An 18,732-nucleotide genomic window follows, 5' to 3' on the forward strand; every position below is an offset into this window, starting at 1 on the left:
TTTGATTTGTTTGTTCAGTTGAAGGTCCAGATTCTGCAGTCTTACATCAATGACTTAAGTGAACAGAATGATGCCCTGATTCAGGCAATGGAGGAGCTTGAGAAGGAAGCTAATCGAAGAGTAACTTCTCTGGTAGAAGACCTGCAGGTATTCAGATATGTTGAATGTTTCAAGGTTGCATCTATAGGCCTCTTATTTTCCAAAGAGTATTGGTAATGATTGGAAGGAACAGGTTTAGAACATAATGTAAAAACTGCTGTCTTTAAAAAAAGCTTGCAGGTTGATCACCGTTTAATTGTAAACCATTCAAGAGTTTTTTTTAAACCATGTAATCTATTGTGATGATATATTTGCTCCAGAGATTCCGAATACTTTAAGGCATTGTGCAGTTTTTCCATTGTAAGTTATTTGGGAACTTCCAGTTATTCTTTCAAAACATTTAAAGCATTTTAATGTTCACATGTGAAGGCATAACATTCATGTAAATGAACCAGTAATCCAGCATCTCAAGACAAATTTTCTAGGGACATGGGTTCAAATCTCACCATTGGAGATTATAAAATTTGAATTCAATTCATCTTGAATTCCCTCCTGAATGTAACAGTGACTATCTTGTATTTATGGCCCATTGTTCTGGTGTTTCTTGCAAGTGAGAACATATCCTCTAGGACTATCCTATTAAAGTATTTTTTAGAATTTTAAATTGCTCTGTTAGATCAGCCAATGGCTTCATCCTTCTAACTAAAAGAGTCACAACCTGTTCATTCTTTCCTGATAGATATAGCCTGTCAGTTCCAGCATCATTCTAGCAAATCCATTTTGTGTGTTTTCTAGTGACTCAAAAGTTGTAATTTTCTCAGGCCTTGACCAGTGTGACCAGTGACCAGGAAGTTCGGAAAACATGGTGAGAATGAAAGTATCAGATTCCCGATGTTGAGAAAATAATTTTTAATTTTCCCTTTAGGTTTTAAGTAGAACATTCTGAATTTTGCAAATGCATGATTACTACCTTACGTCCATGCATTTCCATCACATTATTAGTTAATCTCACCTCATTCTCTGGAATTCCCCATTTTCTCCTCCTTCCATGAGAAATTAGACAGTGAAAATTCACTTTATGAAGAACAGAATGGTTATCTGGTGGCCCAGCTTCCAGTTTGCTTTTCTAGTCCAATTTTACTGCTATCACCACCATTTCCACGTGTACTTAATGGACAATATATTTTTCTACCCTTCCTCTGTACAAGTGCATATTGTCAAACCCCAACCTCATGAAATTGTTGTTTCTGCTTTTAGAGCAACTCACACCATTTCAATCCTTTAGGATTTCATTTTGACTGGTGTGTGTTCTGTTAGGTTAGAACACACATACAAAAGATGAGGCTTCTTAAAAATCTTTTCTTTTAGCTTGCGTTCTTAACATTCACTGTGTTTACCCTGACTTTAAGGCTGCCAATCTCTTGTGGCTTGCATTGCTTTTCAGCACATAGGCTTTTTAATCCTCAACTATAGGCTGCTGGCCTCTACTGCTTGCTTCCGTTTTGTCCTGACAGAACCTTATAGCGATAACTTAGAGGCTGCCAGCTTCTCTGTCTTGTCTTGTTGTTTAATGCAGAGGTAGTGGCAAGTAACTGTCACAGGTAGAGGCACTGATCAGTCGAGGTGTGGGCATGTTGAGTATGGCATTGTGCTATATCAGTATCACACCTACAGCATATGCCAGCAACTTGCGTAAAAAGCTATATTCAACCAAATGTCTGAAAGTAAAAGGGAACTAGTCCTTATTGGAGTGAAATGGTGAAATGAACTGTAAGGGGGTGCTGCCACAGTTAGTGAATTCTCCTAATCTCCGTCCAGAGCATTGGCCAACATCAGTAAGGCAAGGCACTTGGTCTGACCAGAGCATGGGGATCCAGTCCTTGCAGTCCATAGTCAGTTCTGCAGATCTAGTGCGATCAATCTAGGGATCATGGGCACCTCACTTGGGATGCTGTTGACATATCCCTGCTTGGGTCTGAACTGTGCTCAGTCAGTTCTCTCCTTCCAAGTCAGTATGGGTTATGATCATACCTACAGGTTTGGATATTAATTGTAAGACTTAAGTGGTCACCAGGTGGATGTCTGTTTTGTCCTAGGGAGAGTGGGATAATTAAGACTGGGTTGAAGTTCACTGGATTCGGTGACTGAGAGAATGTTATCATGATAGGGAGTAATCCTAGATGGAGGATAGGATAACATACTGCACAGGTGAGGATAATGGGAGGCGCTGTTTGCATAATTTATAATCACTCTGCTATCATTGTGAGAAGAGTGAATGGCCCATAAGGGCGTGGCAATTTGTAAAACAGTGGACTCAGGGAGTAAATGGGGTACAGTACGATAAAAGGGGCTGAACGAAAATGGGGACAGATTGAAAGGCTATCGGGGACCATGAGGCAGCAACCCAAAGAGAACATAAGGCATAGGGTTAGTCTGATGTAGAGTCTATATCTAATTCACAACGACATGAAGTTAAAACCTTGCCATCCTTGCACCAAACTCAACACTGCAATTAGGGGACAAAATAGTTGTTAGCACACGGAGAATGGGTGTGCAAATTACTGATTTTCTCTTTTGGGGGAGTGGAGAACAATGATTTGCTTATGAGGCCCTACTGGAGCAAACGTATTAATCATACATCTACTGATTCTGTAATGCAACCAAACTGCCATTAGATGGGATTCTTTTGAAAGATTGTTCTTCTGTCATCTATGAACACTAACAATTGTTGCCTCAAGCAATCATGAAAGTTACATACTTTGGATCAGTCGGTCCCCTGTCATGTTAAGCATATAAAGCTATGTAACACAAATTTAAAAATATCACCCAGTTTTGCCTTGCTTATCTAATTGATAATGGAATATAGTGCTTTGAAGCTGCATCGTTTCACACTTAACTAGAAATGTGTGGAGTCTGCTTAGCTTTTGACTATTTTGGGAGGGAATGCTATCACCATGGAAAAGTTAACTCATTCAACTCAATGTAGCTTTTGTACTTCTGTATACATCTCCATACAGTTTTGGAGTTTAGAGCTCTTTCTCTCCTCTTGATTTGGACCTCTTGCAAATACGAAGCCTTATTCCAAAATGTGGGAGGCCATAAGATCTTGTTTCATTGTGATCATTTGAGAAATCAGGAATATTGATTCTGACATGCCGTTCAAATTCCAATATATCCAACCAGTTGTCCAGTGGTTAGAGGATACCTTGCGGCATTGTTTATTAAGAGATAACAGCATAGAAGAAGGCATCAATGGAAACAATGTCCGTAAGTCCAGCAATGACAGGAACCTCCCCTGGCTGTTGCCTGCCTCCAGTGGGAGAACCAGCAGCTCAAGCTTGCTCAAGGGTTTGGAAGAGAATGACCAGAGCCTGAATAAACCAGCGTCACTGTCATTATATACAGTTGTTGGCAACACAGTGCAGATGCAGACCAAGTGTGTCCTGGGTCATCATTACTGAGTTGTTAGCTGTTAGAAGGGAATTTGCACTTGGAAGGAATGGATGCCCACCCATATTGGTGCCAATCAAGATGACAACTGTCCTGAATCTTCTATAAATAGCTTATTCCAAGTAGCAACTGGCGATCCATGTGGTATTTCCGTATCCTCAGTTGACAGATGCAGCTGGAAAGTCACAGATTTAATTTTCTCAGAAATACCAGTTTATATACTTTCCTTGTTGTGAGAAGAATTAAACATTCTAGGCAGTGGGATTCTAAATATTGCTGGCTTCTCTTAGTGCAAGGCGTTATAGACTGCATCCATGTAGCTTTGACAATGCCCGTTCACGAATCTGTCAAATTTACCAATTGAAAAGGCATTCACTCCTCCACGTCCAGTTCTACTGTGACCATAGATGCCAGATTCTGGAAGTGTGTGCCAGATGCTGGACAGTTGTCATGATACTGAGAACTCACTGGTTTCTGTGTCTTTCCAAGGTCCACAGGCCATAGAGATGGCTGCTGGGAGCCCAGGGTTACCTTCTAGCAGATGACTCCTTTACAAAACCCTTAAACTAATGTTAAACAGAGATGTAATGCTGCAGAAGCATCTGACAAGACCAGAGTGGAATAGGCCATGCATCTCCTTAAGATGAGCTTTCAATGCCTTGGCTGGTCCAACAGTGCTTTGGTCAGAAAGGTTCTGCCCTTCACTGCTGGAGAAAACAAGGCGGAGCTGTAACTAGATACAAATGAAAGGGAGGATTGGGAACAATTGTCTGTGAATAAACTTGAGAGGTCAGGCAGGGTCTCATTAAGACCAACTTCCAGAAGGAGTGAGCTGTATTTGGACTCTTTCATTAGTTATTTGTTTTGATAATGTGATAATTACCCCCAGGTCAGTCAAGGGTGTATGTGGACCAATTTATTTCTGCATTCCTTGAGTTTAGCTGTTCATGAATAAATGATTTATTATACATGATGGTATGTGTGGTATCTTCAGCTGATCTAACCTTCAAGAAACTGCACTTGACATATCCACTTCATCATTTGAGAGACAGGGCAGTGTCATTATAGAGCTTTAAGGTTAGGTGGTTTTTAAGGCTTCAGCCAGCATTGTTACACCTCACTAAGGTAGCGCGCTGGAAATCAAGCGCTAAAATTCCTGAAGTGACAAAAGTTAAAGATTTACCATCTTAGATCCAAGTTGATAGAAAGCACAGGCCAGGTTTATGTCCTTAACAAAAATCTTACGAAAATATTTTTTTGTAATAAATACTTGTAATATTTTATTTGTGAAAATAATTAGAATTAATCAGACTCTAGCTACATGTAAACCATTATGAACCATCAACAAATAATGCTACTAATTCAAAACTCTAAATCCCTTACAAACACCCCCTTATATATGTCCCCTCTGCTCCATATCAATCCATGTGAACACCTGTGCGCATGTACACACACGTACAGAAGATGAAAAAAAAGACATAGATGTTATGAATACAGGGAAAAAAAACAGGGAAGGCAGCTCAGTGGTTCTTGTTCATGAGTTGGTGAGAAGATTCTTATGATTCTTCTGCTGGTCAAAATATTGCTTCTCAATCATCCTTTGGTCGGTGCTTCCACTAGTTTGCAAGAGGCACAGGGTGGCTGGATCATTTATAAAAGGTATCTAACTTAACAATTAAAAGTGAAAGCAACTGTTGAAGGCAAAATAAATTGGTATCTTCAAGCCTGAAGTGGCTTTTACTGAAAATAACAGAGAGACCTCCTGAGCTGGAGGAGATCTGATGACTTCTCCGCTCTTGTTCACAGCCTAAGCTATACAGCTACCTGAGAATTAATCACATATTTGCTGGCAAGCAGAAGCCTTTGGTATCGATAACTGGTCACTATTCCATACACCAGTCAGTTCCTTGTATCAACTGATGCTCCAGCTGTACACAACCCCTCGGTTCCAGTTCATCTGCAATCACAATTCAACCCTTGATATGACAATGACAAGCAGCTGTGTAAACAGTTACATTGAATGTTACGTTACTTGCTTTCAAAACTTGGAACATTGCCACAGCAATCCTTCATTTTAAAACAGTCATTTTCTCATTTCAGTCCACAATTTAAAATACAGGAAAAACGTAAAAAGATGTTTTCCTTGCAGCCAATTGAATTTGAGTGCTTTGACTGTAGTCCATGATGGTAGGCAGCAGTTTGAGAGCAGTCATGGAGCACATCTTTTACACTCTTCCGGCATCAGCTGGTTTTCAATGTTTCAAAGTTCATGTAGGTTATTAATTGCTCTGAGTTGCAAGAGTGATTGTTTAACCTGACAGAGGTAGTGCTTTGTGCAGCTTCTTTTGCAGGCCATTGAGCTATGAGGATGAGCAGAGATATGAACTACCCATTGCACACCTTTGTTTATTCATGGAATGTGAGTGTCACTGGCTGAACCTGCATTTACTGCCCATCAGTAGTTGCTCTTGGTGATAGCTGCCTTCTTGAGTTGCTGCAGTCCATTTGATGTAGGTATACCCACAATACTGTTAGAAAGGCTGTTCCACGATTTTGATTCAGCCACACTGAAGGTATTTCCAAGTCAGGATGGTAAGTGGCTTGGTGGGCGTACTTGCGGGTCGTGGTGTTCACATGTATCTGCTGCCTTTGTCCTTCTGGATGGTAGTGGTAGTGAGTTTGGAAGGTGTTGGCTGAGAAGCCTTGGTAATTTTCTGTAGTACATCTTGTAGATAGTACACAGTGCTGAAACTGAGCATCGGTAATAAAGGGAATGTATGTTTAAGGATGTTGTGCCAATCAAATAACTACTTTGCTCTGTTTGGTGTCAACGTTCTTGACTGTTATTGCAGCTGCACTCATCCATGTAGTTGAGGGTATTTCATCACACTTCTGACTTGAGCCTTTTAGATGGTGGATAGGCCCTATGGAATCAGAAGGTGAGTTACCCACTGCAGGACTCCAAGCCTCTGACACCTGCTCTCACAGCCATAATATTTATGTGGCTAGTCCAATTCAGTTTCTGGTGAATATTAATCTCTAGGATGTTGATAGTGTGGGATTCAGCACAAGTAGCATAATTAAATGTGAAGAGGTGATGGGTAGATTCTATCTTATTGGAGAAGTTCATTGCTTGGCATGTATATGATGCAACTGTTACTTATATTATGATCTAGTGGTGCCAATTGCTATGAGGTAATACTTAGTTGATGTTAGTAATGGACAAGCCATATCTCCAAGAGGAACCTGGCTGGATAGGTCTGAAGTGATCTTTACTAAAACGTAAGCACACAGTGTTGCAGCCTTTGTTTGAACAATAAAACAGAGCAAATGTTTATTAATAATATAAGTGAAACAAGGAAAGACAAACCTCTATTCCCTCATTACACAGATACAAAGATCTTTAAAACATTGTAAAAATAACCAAAGCACACTTTGTAGATTGAACAGAAACAACAGTTTTATATCAGAATGAATACACTGGTACAGCTTTCAAAAATTGTTACAAGAGAACGTGTAGTGCTGTATGTCTACCAAGACCTAGACCAACTCATTTCAAAGAGAGAGGGAGATTCATCTTTTCTAATACTTTGATAGGTTGCAGTATTTAAATTTGAACTCATCTGCTAGAACTGTAGGTAACTTAGCTGGGAATTTATGTTGCAGATGTTTCGCCCCCTGTCTAGGTGACATCCTCAGTGTTTGAGAGACTCGTGTGAAGCACTTCTGTGATGTTTCCTCCTGCATTTATTGTGATTTGTATCTGCCGCTTCCGGTTGTCAGTTCCAGCTGTCCGTTGCAGTGGTTGGTATATTGGGTCTAGGTCGATATGTTATTGATTGAATCTGTGGATGAGTGCCATGCCTCTAGGAATTCCCTGGCTGTTCTCTGTTTGGTTTGTCCTATAATAGTAGTGTTGTCCCAGTCGAATTCATGTTGCTTGTCATCTGAGTGTGTAAGGCTACTAAGGATAGCTACTATTATAGGACAAGCCAAACAGAGAACAGCCGGGGAATTCCTAGAGGCATGGCACTCATCCACAGATTCAATCAATAAGCACATTGACATGGACCCAATATACCGGTCACTGCAGTGGACAGCTGGAACTGCAAACCGGAAGCGGCAGATACAAATCACTATAAATGCCAAAGGAAACATCAGAGAAGTGCTTTACAGGAGGCTCCCAAACACTGAGGATGTCACCTAGACAGGGGACGAAACGTCTACAACACAAATTCCCAGCTCAGCGAACAGAACCACAACAACGAGCACCTGAGCTACAAATCTTCTCCCAAAATTTGTAGGTAGGTTAGTTTATTGTTATTAAGCTCTTTACTTCTTTTCAGTGTTATACTGTCCCTGCCCAGCTTCTCTTTTCTTTTTTTTGTAATCAACTTCAGAAACGTTACTTCTGTTGTCTTGACTGTATTCCAACAGTCTGGTCACTTAAGGTAATTTAATTGCTTTAAATTCCTTTCCTTAGGACCACTTTTTAGTACATGCTATTTCCATCAAAATACTTCTCAGCACTTCATGATGCCTGTTTCTCTCATGAATGACTTGTAGCACAGATTAAAAATGAAAGTCAGAGTCTGAAAAGTTCTCAACCTCAGCCTCCTGAGTAATTCCTTGGGAAATTTTCTCACTTGGAATTTTGGGTGTGATGGTTTTTATAAGCGAATTGTGAACTCCAAACATACAGACATGCTCATATGTTTAACTTAGAATTCTAAGAACCCAAACTTACAGTTAATTATGGTTGTGCAATCATCAGTGAACATCACCACTTCTGACCTTTTGATACCAATACAACCTCAGGGATAGTGACTTCCTTCTTAGAGGTGGAGTGCACTAGCCGCCTCTTTACAGTCCCATTATCTAAAGGAATTCATTTAGATAAAGGGGTACAAGCTTGTTGAGGATAAGAACGATTTAGTAATTGTTTGGCATTCCTATGTGAGCAGTTTCCCTCTGCCCCAGCTAACTCTGCAGTATTTCCATAAACGTGTTGAAAACCCTAATGTCCGCTGGTCCTCTGCTTCTATTGGCTTGGTTACGAGAATTTCTTTTCCTGCAATGAAACGAGGGGAGGGTTTGAGTATGATGGAGGCAGATGGGAGAGGTGCTGGTGGTGAAGAAAGTGTGGTGGAGTAATAAGTGCAAAGAGCAGGAAGGATTAGCCATTTGGCCAGATGAGATTGCTGAAAGCCATTGAGTGGACATGTTGCATGCAATGGAGTGAGTTGCAGTCCATGAGCATTGATGTGAAATGTGTGCAGTAGCAAAATGAGTGTATTGAGATGCCCTGTGAGCTTAAGGTAGCAGAGAAAAAAACGTATACTTACCCTTGAGGTGTACAGAGATCATTAATCCTCTACAGGCATTTCTAGACATTTCTTTTAACCCAGGACACTGTACTGATCCAAGTTGATCTCTTTGGTCAGCTTGGCTTCATCTGGTGGCTCAGCCTCCTTTGTCAAGAGTAAAGAGTTCTGCCTTCCTTGGCTAGCCTGTCACCTGACTTCAGGGTCCTTGTTGGATAAATGGGGTGCCAGCCATTTACTGAATTCAAACGCAGGACTGCTGTGTAAGGGGCAGTTTCATGCTTGCAGTTTCTCAAGGTGTCTGGAGCTGGGATTTCTACCAGTGGGGTGAATGTCATAAATTCCTTGTAGCTGTGAGGACTTCCACCATTCCTTCCATGGAATTGTATAAGTCCATTGTTGAAGAGGTCTGTTGCATGTATAGTAGGCTGGAAAGTGGTCAATTGTGTGTGAAAAGTTGACATGTTGTAAGTACCATATCTTTTCAATTTTCTGTAATTTGGATTGTGAGTTAATAGGGGAAAGAATGGTTTTCAAAAAAGACAAGGAATGTGGAAGAATTTACTCCACTTCTGAAAAATCTGGTTACTGTCACTCATTGTAAGTGCTGTGTACACTGCTATTTGTTCAAGTGAGGTGGGGTGTGAGGTTGCTACAGATGAGTTGGAGTTAGTGGGTGTGGACAAAGGCAAATTTGGCCTAAAACAAGTACCTGATTAGTCTGTGGAGTGGGTGACCAACTGTCAATGACAAAGGCCTTCTACTAATAGCTATATGATTGGCTTCCAGGGAGCCAAAGAGCTTGTGGGTTTCAAGGGATGTGCTGCCTTTCTCTCTGCAGCAATAAATACCTGAAGCTTGAATGGCAGTTTTATTTTCCCTCACTAATTGCTGTAAGCTATTGGTTTAACCAATAGTTCAGAGACATATAGAAAAATTGCCACTTGTGCCTTCTGCAAATAATTGAAAGTACCCGGAAAAGAGAAATTGAGGGGTAGCAAGTCCTGGCAAACCAAACGGGTCAATCTCCGTGAACCCTATGAACTGGGACTATTGCACTGCCTATCCAGTTTTTCTCCAGCCACAACAGTGATTTTTTTTGTGTCTGTATATGTGTGTAAGAGGAATTTTATAAGGGATTAGAGTTTTAACTAGTAGACTTGTAAGCCAACAGTTCATAGTTCTTTACCTATAGCTAGAGTCTATTTATTTGTAATAAGATTCTTAATCAGTACAGAAACCTGGTCCATGTTTTCTGACATTCTGGGTGCAAAATGCCAGGTAAATTGGGGAATTCTGCATAATTTCAGAAAATTTTCAACTGCTGTGACAACTCCTGGAATGGTGGGACTTTATTTGCAGTGTGCTGGAAATTTGAGGCATGACAATGTGCCCTCGCATATCAACTTCAGTGAATCATCCGGAAATGATACTTTGCCAAAAAATGGGAACATTTTGTGCTTTATATCCCTTCTGTAATATGGACACCAGAATTGTTAAAAGTATTGCATGTATAATCTAATCAAGATTTTATGCAAGTTTAGATTCTTCCACTGTTGATATGAATCCCAGTGTGCGGTGTGCTTTCTTATGCTGTTTTAATCTGGTGGTGATCATAGACTGATAATCAAATGTATTTGAGTCAGGTGTAATATTTGTTGGGACCATTAAAATGCCACCTTGGTAAGACTAAATAATTAATGTTCAAAGTGTAAGCAGGCATTACGAACTTGGCTTTAACTGCTTTGTGGAATTGTTTTGCTCTAGTTACTCAATAGTGCGTATCTATAAAACACTTTGGCATTAGTTTGAAGTATTGCAGATACTTTCTAACCAACCTGTTCAGAGATTTTATTACACACCTCTGGGCAAATGGGACTTGAACCTAGGTCTCTTGAAGCAGAAGAAAGGATATATCACGTGCATCTTTAAGCATTGCATTTTCTTCACATTAATGCCAAACATGTGGTACACATTTGATGTTCAAGGCCAAACTGACTCAAATTAGAGGAAGTGGAGTGAGATTGCCTCCTCCAGGAAACTTGCTTCAGTATACCTTATCTGGATTTCAGGATGCATTTGTTGTTGTGAGGGCAAAATTGTGGCAGGAGAAATTTCATTGTGCTGACACTAGAATAAAAATGTTAATGCATCTTAAGTCAATATAACAGAATCTATGACAAGATATTGTATGGGATATGGCAATGTTGGAATTGTCATTCTTTGCTGTCTTAATGTCTCTTATTATTATCATCTCTGAAAAGAAGTTTCTTAAATAGCATTCGCACCTTTTGACTTAATGCTTGATGTTCAAATCATTCTTGATGCTCTTTGATCTAGCTCCAGTTGATTTTTTTTGTGGGCTTATCAATGGTCAAGTTTGGTATTTTGCATTTATTCACAATAAATCTGTCTGTATTTTCCTAATTCTTTCACTAAGTATTTCAGTTTCTTTTTTGAATTGGTAGAATTAACAATGGCATTTTGATGCTTTAGGTTTTTGTGCATGAGGATCAGTTCACGTTGTTAATTGAAAGACACAGAGAGAAGTACATTTCTGTTTTTATAATTCTAGTTTGATCTGAGCCCGAATGTGACCAAGGAAGTGTTCCAGAAAAAAAATTGTTAGACTTTAGTAGGAACATCCAAAATATATATTAAGTATGTAGTGTCACATTTCCTTCTTGCTAAGCCTATTCATACTATGCTATATAATTTACTATCTATTTTATTTACTTCCCAATTGCATCTCCGAGGTGACTGGTATTGTTTGTGCACAGTTGGCTTTAGGCTCACAAAGTTTGCATTAGTTTTCACAATGGAAAAGGAAGATGCAGGTATCAATGTCAGGGTAGGGGACTGTGAAAGATAAGAAAAAAACAGAGACGGTTTAATGAGTTTAGCAACCTTAAAAATTTACAGGTCCAGATGAGATGCATTTCAGGCTGTTGAAGGAGGCAAAGAAAGAGATAACAGGAAGCCTGACAGTAATTTTCAATTCCCCTTTGAACATGGGTGAGGTGCCAGAGTACGAGAAGAATGCTTATGTTGTCCCATTATCCAAACAGGAAAGAAGGACAGGCCAGGAAATTACAGGCCAATCAGTCTAACTTTGGTGGCATGGATATTATTTTGAGGGACAGAAGAATATCTGCATTTGTCGAGACATGGATTAATCAGGAATAGTCTGCATGTATTTGTTAAGGAAGGTTGTGTTGAATAAAATTGATTGGCTCCTCAAAAGATTTAGTTAGGAGTGTTGATGAGGATAAGGAATTTAATGTGATTTACATCAACTTTAGCGAGACTTTTGATAAGGTTCCTTGTGGCAAACTGTTCAAGAAAGATAGAACCTATGGGATTCAAGGTAATAGGCATATTGGACCCAAAGATAACTGAGAGAGAGGAAGCGGCGGGTGATGGCGGAGGGATATTTTTGTGACTGGAAGTCTACTTTCAATCTGGTTCTGCAGAGTCTGTGCTGGCACCCTTGTTGTTTGTAGTGTACATTAAGAAATTAACAGCAATGTAGGAGCATGATCTAGAAGTTTACAGAAAATAAGAAAATTGGCTGGCTCGTAAATAGCGAGGAGGAAAGCTGTAACTGCAGGAGGGTATCCATAACTGGTCAAGTGCAGAGTAATGTCAAATGAAATTCAACCTGGAAAAATGTAAAGTATTGCACTTGGAGAAAGCTATCAAGGCATGGGATTACACTGTCAATGGTAGGACCTTGGAAAATATTGAAGGTGAGAGGGATCCCTGAAGGTAGGGCAGCAGGTAGATAAGGTGATGAAGAAGGCACAGATGGTTAGTTGGGGAATGGAATCCAAGAGCTGTGAGGTTGTGCTGAAACTGTACAACCATGCTAGTTAGGGCACAACTGGAATACTACGTGTAGTTCTGATCATCACATTACAGGAATACTTTGATTGCACTATTTGAGTGCCCTGAGGATATTTACCAGATATTGCTTGACTGAAGAGTCTGAACAATGGGGATTGTTTGGATGGGATGGTTTTCTTTGGATTAGCCAAGATTGAGAGAGGAGCTGGTGGAGGTGCATAATATTATAAGGACAATTGGAAGGCGTGTTTCCCTCTTAGTAAAATGGTCACTAACCAGGGGCAGAGATTAAAGATATGAAATAGAAGGCTAAGAAGAAAGTTGAGATTTTTTATTCACCTAGAAAGTGTTGGAAATCCAGAACTCATTGATTGACATGGTGGTTGAGTCAGAAACTCTCAGAGCATTTAAGCAGTATTTAGCTATTCGCTTGTGTTGCCATAGCCTATGGGCTAAGGGCTGGAAAATGGGATTCAGATCTTTGTTGATGAACATGGACACAATGGTCTTTCTTCTCTGTAAACATTTGTGAATCTAACATTGTGCCTATCGACAATTCTCATTCACTCACTTCTTTCTCTAACCCCAAGTGATTTTTCACTCCCTTCCCATACGACTGCCTAGTCAACTCCAGGCACCTATGTTCACAGTATTGTATTACTTGCCCTAGAAAATTTAAAGCTACAGTACATAGTGACAAGCTTTAACAGTACAGCTTTTGCAATTCCAAACTAGGATTCTCTAAATGCATTTTGGCATACAAGTTTAAGTGCAAACAGTCCTTGTACTTTTATAATATATTAAAAATCTTGTACCCAGTATGCAGTTCTTGCTGTTTCATTTTGGCTAAAGACATAATGACAGAAAAATCAGGACTGAAAAAGCAAAGAATTTAAGAATGAAAGGCAAGTTAAACATAAGGAAAGTTGCCAATAAGAAATATTAAAATTTGGGGAAACTAAGTTAAAAATCACACAACACCAGGTTAAAGTCCAACAAGTTTAATTAGAAGCACACTAGCTTTCGGAGCGTCGCTCCTTCATCAGGTGGTAGTGGAGAGCTCAATCCTAACACAGAATTAATAGCAAAAATTTATAGTGTGATGTAACTGAAATTATACATTGAAAAATTGATTGTCTGTTGAGCCTTTCATCTGTTAGAATACCGTGATAGTTTCACTTCTTTCACGTGTAAATCTCAAAGCCTTTTTAAAAAAAAGTTGCATTCTCGGGTTAGCTGTTAACAATGGTGATAGCGAGACAATATGTTGAAGGTGTTGGCCCCCTGTGTTCTCTGTCTATGCGATGATGTTTAGATTGATTCTAATCTAAAAATGAGATAACTGACTTTTACATGAATGAGCTCAAAAATTGCATGAATTCATGTAAAACTCAGTTATCTCACTTTTTAGATGAGATTCAATCTAAACATCATGGCATAGACAGAGAACGCAGGGGGCCAACACCTTCAACATATTGTCTAGCTATCACCATTGTTAACAGCTAACCCAAGAATGCAACTTTTTTTAAAAAAAAGGTTTTGTGAATTACACATGACAGAAGTGAAACTATCACGGTATTCTAACAGGTGAAAGGCTTAACAGACAATCAATTTTTCAATGTATAATTTCAGTTACATTACACTGTAAATTTTTGCTATAAATTCTGTGTGTTAGGATTGAGCCCTCCACTACCACCTGATGAAGGAGCGACGCTCCGAAAGCTAGTGTGCTTCCAATTAAACCTGTTGGACTTTAACCTGGTGTTGTGTGATTTTTAACTTTGTACACCCCAGTCCAACACCGGCATCTCCAAATCATGGGGAAACTAACTAATTCTAACTAACTAGTCAAAATATTGAAATAAAATTAGATCAAAGAAAAATCAAACCAATTGAATTAATGGCAACACTTCGAGAAATATGATTTGTGAATTCTTCAAACTGAAATTTCTAGTGCCCAAATTAATACTTCAAAATAATAGGGTCCAAAAAAGATATACTTCATAACATCCTGATTAAATTTATCTACTTCATTGTCCTTTAATGAAAAACATGAAGTTTTTATTTAAAAGTTTATACTTTTCCCAGAAGATTTGGCTTATTTGTTGAAGCTAACGATCACCGACATGTACCTGGATGATGTTTCTGCATTGCAATGCATGAGAACCATATGCTTATCTTTCATCCTCCGAACACTAGATGATGCTGCTGCTTGCCTATCTGACTGTGGTTCAATTACCAACTGGTTCTGCAAATAAGTTTTTATATTTGTATTTTTAATTGCCTCCACCCCCCCCATTCCCTCCAGTTAGTTTTAAAGTTAATAATTTTAATTCTGCTTCTTCCTGCCATCAGCTGGTTTTAGTGTACATCTTAGATAGTACCAGTTTATGCATAGAGAACTCCTTAAAGAAATGCCCAGCCCATTGTCACCACAATTGACATGGCTCATTGAGGACCCTTAACCTACATAAATGCGGTGGCTATTATAGTCTTGGTTATTTCTGCGATGAGTGGCAATCTACTTGCTGTAAAATGCCTCTTCATCACTTACAAGTCCGGAGCGGAATACTCTCAGAAATTGCTGGAAAAACTCAGCAGGTCTTACAGCATCTGTGGAGAGACCTGTTTCAGATCAGGTCACCTTTCTTCAGAACTTCAGATCTGAGTTTTTCCAGCAATTTCTGATTTTGTTTCTGATTTCCAGCATTTTTTTGGCTTTTTGTTTTCTGCAATATTTTCGACTTGCCTTGCACCTACAATCCATAAGAAGTACAATGCTAGGCAGGAAAATATAGACCACTTGATCAGCAATCCATGCATCAGCTTAAACATTTACTTTTATACCACAGGCACTTTGCTTACAGTTTGCATTCCAGAAAATTGATGAGGGAACAACTACCAATCTGCAAATGTCACCATCTAGAAGGAAAGGGGATGTGGGGACCCTTCCCCTCCAAGTTACACATTATTTTGACATGCATCGCATTTCCTTAATTGCTGCTGTATCAAAATCTTCGAAATGTCTGTTGAGGGGCATCATGGGAATACCATCGCCATATGGAATACGTCAGCTCGAAAAGAAATCTCAACAGTACTTTCTGAAAGACATCTAGAATGGGAAATAAATGTTGAACTTTATGTAGTGGTATACAGTACTTAACAATGAATCCAAAAACAAATAACAGTGGCCCTGTATCACTATTACTGTATAAAAATGAGCCTTGTGATCCATGAAATCTGTTGAAGCAGCTGTATTATAAATATTTTTTTCGATGTAGATCACCTTGCTTACTCCAACTCTCCCCATTTCTATGAACTATCACCAAAGAAGCATTTGCATCTGTTTCGAATCAACTACAGACTGCTTCAAGAACTGTTTGTGATACAAAGTTCACCATCACGAAAACGTCTCTTGCCATTCTGTTAATACTTCTGTGATTATCGTAAAATAATGACCTCTTGTTGCTATTCACCTTGAGTAGCATAAACATTCTAATAGTATCTCCAATGTCTTATAATCTTGAATACTTCTATCAGGTCATCTCCATTCTTGCCCCCCTCAGCAACCGAGGATGGATTTATCCACTTTTAAGGTTGCTAAACCTTCTGTGCTCTTGTGGAAACAAAACTCAAGTTCTGAGTTCATAACTGAAATCTCTACTTGCTCTTTTCACCAAATATATATTATTTTACACTGCTTCTCATTATTCCTATACAATAGTGTGTCATAGTGAAATTGTCCATGCCCCTGAGCCAGAGGCCTACGTGCAATTCCCACCTGTTCCAGAGGAATGCTGCATCATGGTTGAATAGGTTGATTGAAAACTATATATAACAGTGAATCATAAATTGTGTGCCACCTGAAAAGATTTTGTGTAAGTTCAAGAATACTTCTATGCTTTAAATTCTACAACCTTTGATATGAAACCAAAAATTAATCTATTTGTATGACTTAATCCACTTGCACTCTCACTTTTCACTGAATATTTTTATACATAGTCAGGTCTCGATTCCATTTAAATTGTTAGCATTTAATGTATATGTTCTTGCCCTAGTTTGGCTATGAACTGCATGGCTAAGAGTGTTAGCCAGCAAGTGAGAACCTGGTTTGAAGTGTGTGTACTTCCATGCGAGGAGCATCCAAAATAAAGTGGGTGAATTGGCAGCGTGGGTTGGTATCTGGAACTTCGATGTTGTGGCCATTACGGAGACATGGATAGAGCAGGGACAGGAATGGCTGTTGCAGGTTCCAGGATTCAGATGTTTCAGTAAGAATGGAGAAGATGGTAAAAGAGGGGGAGGTGTAGCATTGCTGATCAGGGACAATATTACAGTTGTAGGAAGAATGTTTGGGGACTTGTCAACTGAGGTCGTATGGGCTGAGGTTAGAAACAGGAAAGGAGAAGTCACCATGCTGGGAGCTTTCTATAGGCCTCCGAATAGTCCCAGAGATGTAGAGGAGAGGATAGCAAAGATGATTCTCAATAGGAGTGAGAGAGGCAGGGTAGTTGTCATGGGGGACTTCAACAATCCAAATATTGACTGGGAGCACTACAGTACTATAGATGGGTCAGTTTTTGTCCAGTGTGTGGAGGAGGGCTTCCTGACACAGGATGTAGACAGGCCTACAAGGGGCGAAGCTACTTTAGATTTAGTACTGGGTAACGAGCCTGGCCAGGTGTTAGATTTGGAAGTAGGTGAGCACTTTGGAGACAGCGATCACAGTTCTCTCAGGTTTACTTTTGTGATGGAAAGGGATAGGTGTACTCTACCGAGCAAGAGTTGCAGCTGGGGGAAGGGAAATTACGATGCATTTAGGAAAGATTTAGGAATTGTAGAATGGAGAAGGAAACTACAGGGGATGAGCACATTAAAAATGTGGAGCTTATTCAAGGAAAAGCTCCTGTGTGTCCTAAATAAGTATGTACCTGTCAGGCAAGGAGGAAGATATAGAACGAGTGAGCGATGGTTTACTAAGGAAGTGGAATCCCTGGTCAAGAATAAGAAGAAGGCTTATGTTAGGACACAGTGTGAAAATGCGGAGGAATGGGATTGTGGGAGACATAGCAATTTGGATCAGTAATTGGCTTGCTGAAAGAAAACAGAGGGTTGTAGTTGATGGAGCATGTTCATCTTGATGTCCAGTTACTAGCAGCGTACCGCAAGGGCCGGTGTTAGGTCCACTGCTGTTTGTCATTTTTATAAATGACCTGGATGAGGGCTTAGAAGGGTGGGTTAGTAAATTTGCTGACGACACTAAGGTCGGTGGAGTTGTGGATAGTGATGAAGGGTGTAGTGGGTCGCAGAGAGACGTAGATAGGAAGTAGAGCTGGGCTGAGAGGTGGCGAATGGAGTTTAATGTGGACAAGTGTGAGGTGATACACTTTGGACAGAGTAATCAGAATGCAAAGTACTGGGCTAATGGTAAGATTTTTGGGAGTGCAGATGAGCAGAGAGATCTCGGTGTCCATGTACAGAGATCCCTGAAAGTTGCCATCCAGATTGACAAGGTTGTTCAGAAGGCATACAGTGTTTTGGCCTTTATTAATAGAGGGATTGAGTTCCAGAACCAGGAGGTTATGCTGCAGCTGTACAAAGCTCTGGTACGGCCACCCTTGGAGTATTGTGTACAGTTCTGGTCACCGCATTATAAGGATGTGGAAGCTTTGGAAAGGGTGCAGAGGAGATTTACTAGGATGTTGCCTGGTATGGAAAGAATGTCTTACGAGGAAAGGCTGAGGGCCTTGAGGCAAGGGAAGAAGGTTGAGAGGTGACTTAATAGAGACAGACAAGACAATCAGAGGGTTAGGTAGGGTGGACAGGGAGAGCCTTTTTTCCAAGTATGGGGACAGCAAACACGAGGGGACACAACTTTAAAGTGAAGGGAGATAGGTATGAGACAGATGTCAGAGGTAGTTTATTTACTCAGAGAGTAGTAAGGGTATGGAATGCTTTGCCTGCAACGGTAGTAAATTCACCAAGTTTAAGTGCATTTAAGTAGTCATTGGACAGGCATAGGGATGTACATGGAATGGTGTAGGTAGGAGGGTATTCAGATTAGTATGACAGG

The 18,732-nt window shown here is 39.9% G+C and overlaps 1 protein-coding gene across 1 annotated transcript in view; it reads left to right on the top strand.

The window, feature by feature from the left end:
* The window catches only part of LOC132824059 (kinectin-like), a 337,358-nt gene that overhangs the window by 73,739 nt on the left and 244,887 nt on the right, over positions 1-18,732 (top strand). The window contains exon 3 of the mRNA XM_060838325.1: positions 19-147. Within this exon, the coding sequence (XP_060694308.1) occupies positions 19-147 (129 nt within the window). The remainder of the gene's footprint in view (positions 1-18; positions 148-18,732) is intronic.

This window comes from Hemiscyllium ocellatum, chromosome 17 (assembly GCF_020745735.1).
Source record: "Hemiscyllium ocellatum isolate sHemOce1 chromosome 17, sHemOce1.pat.X.cur, whole genome shotgun sequence".
Taxonomy (NCBI): domain Eukaryota; kingdom Metazoa; phylum Chordata; class Chondrichthyes; order Orectolobiformes; family Hemiscylliidae; genus Hemiscyllium; species Hemiscyllium ocellatum.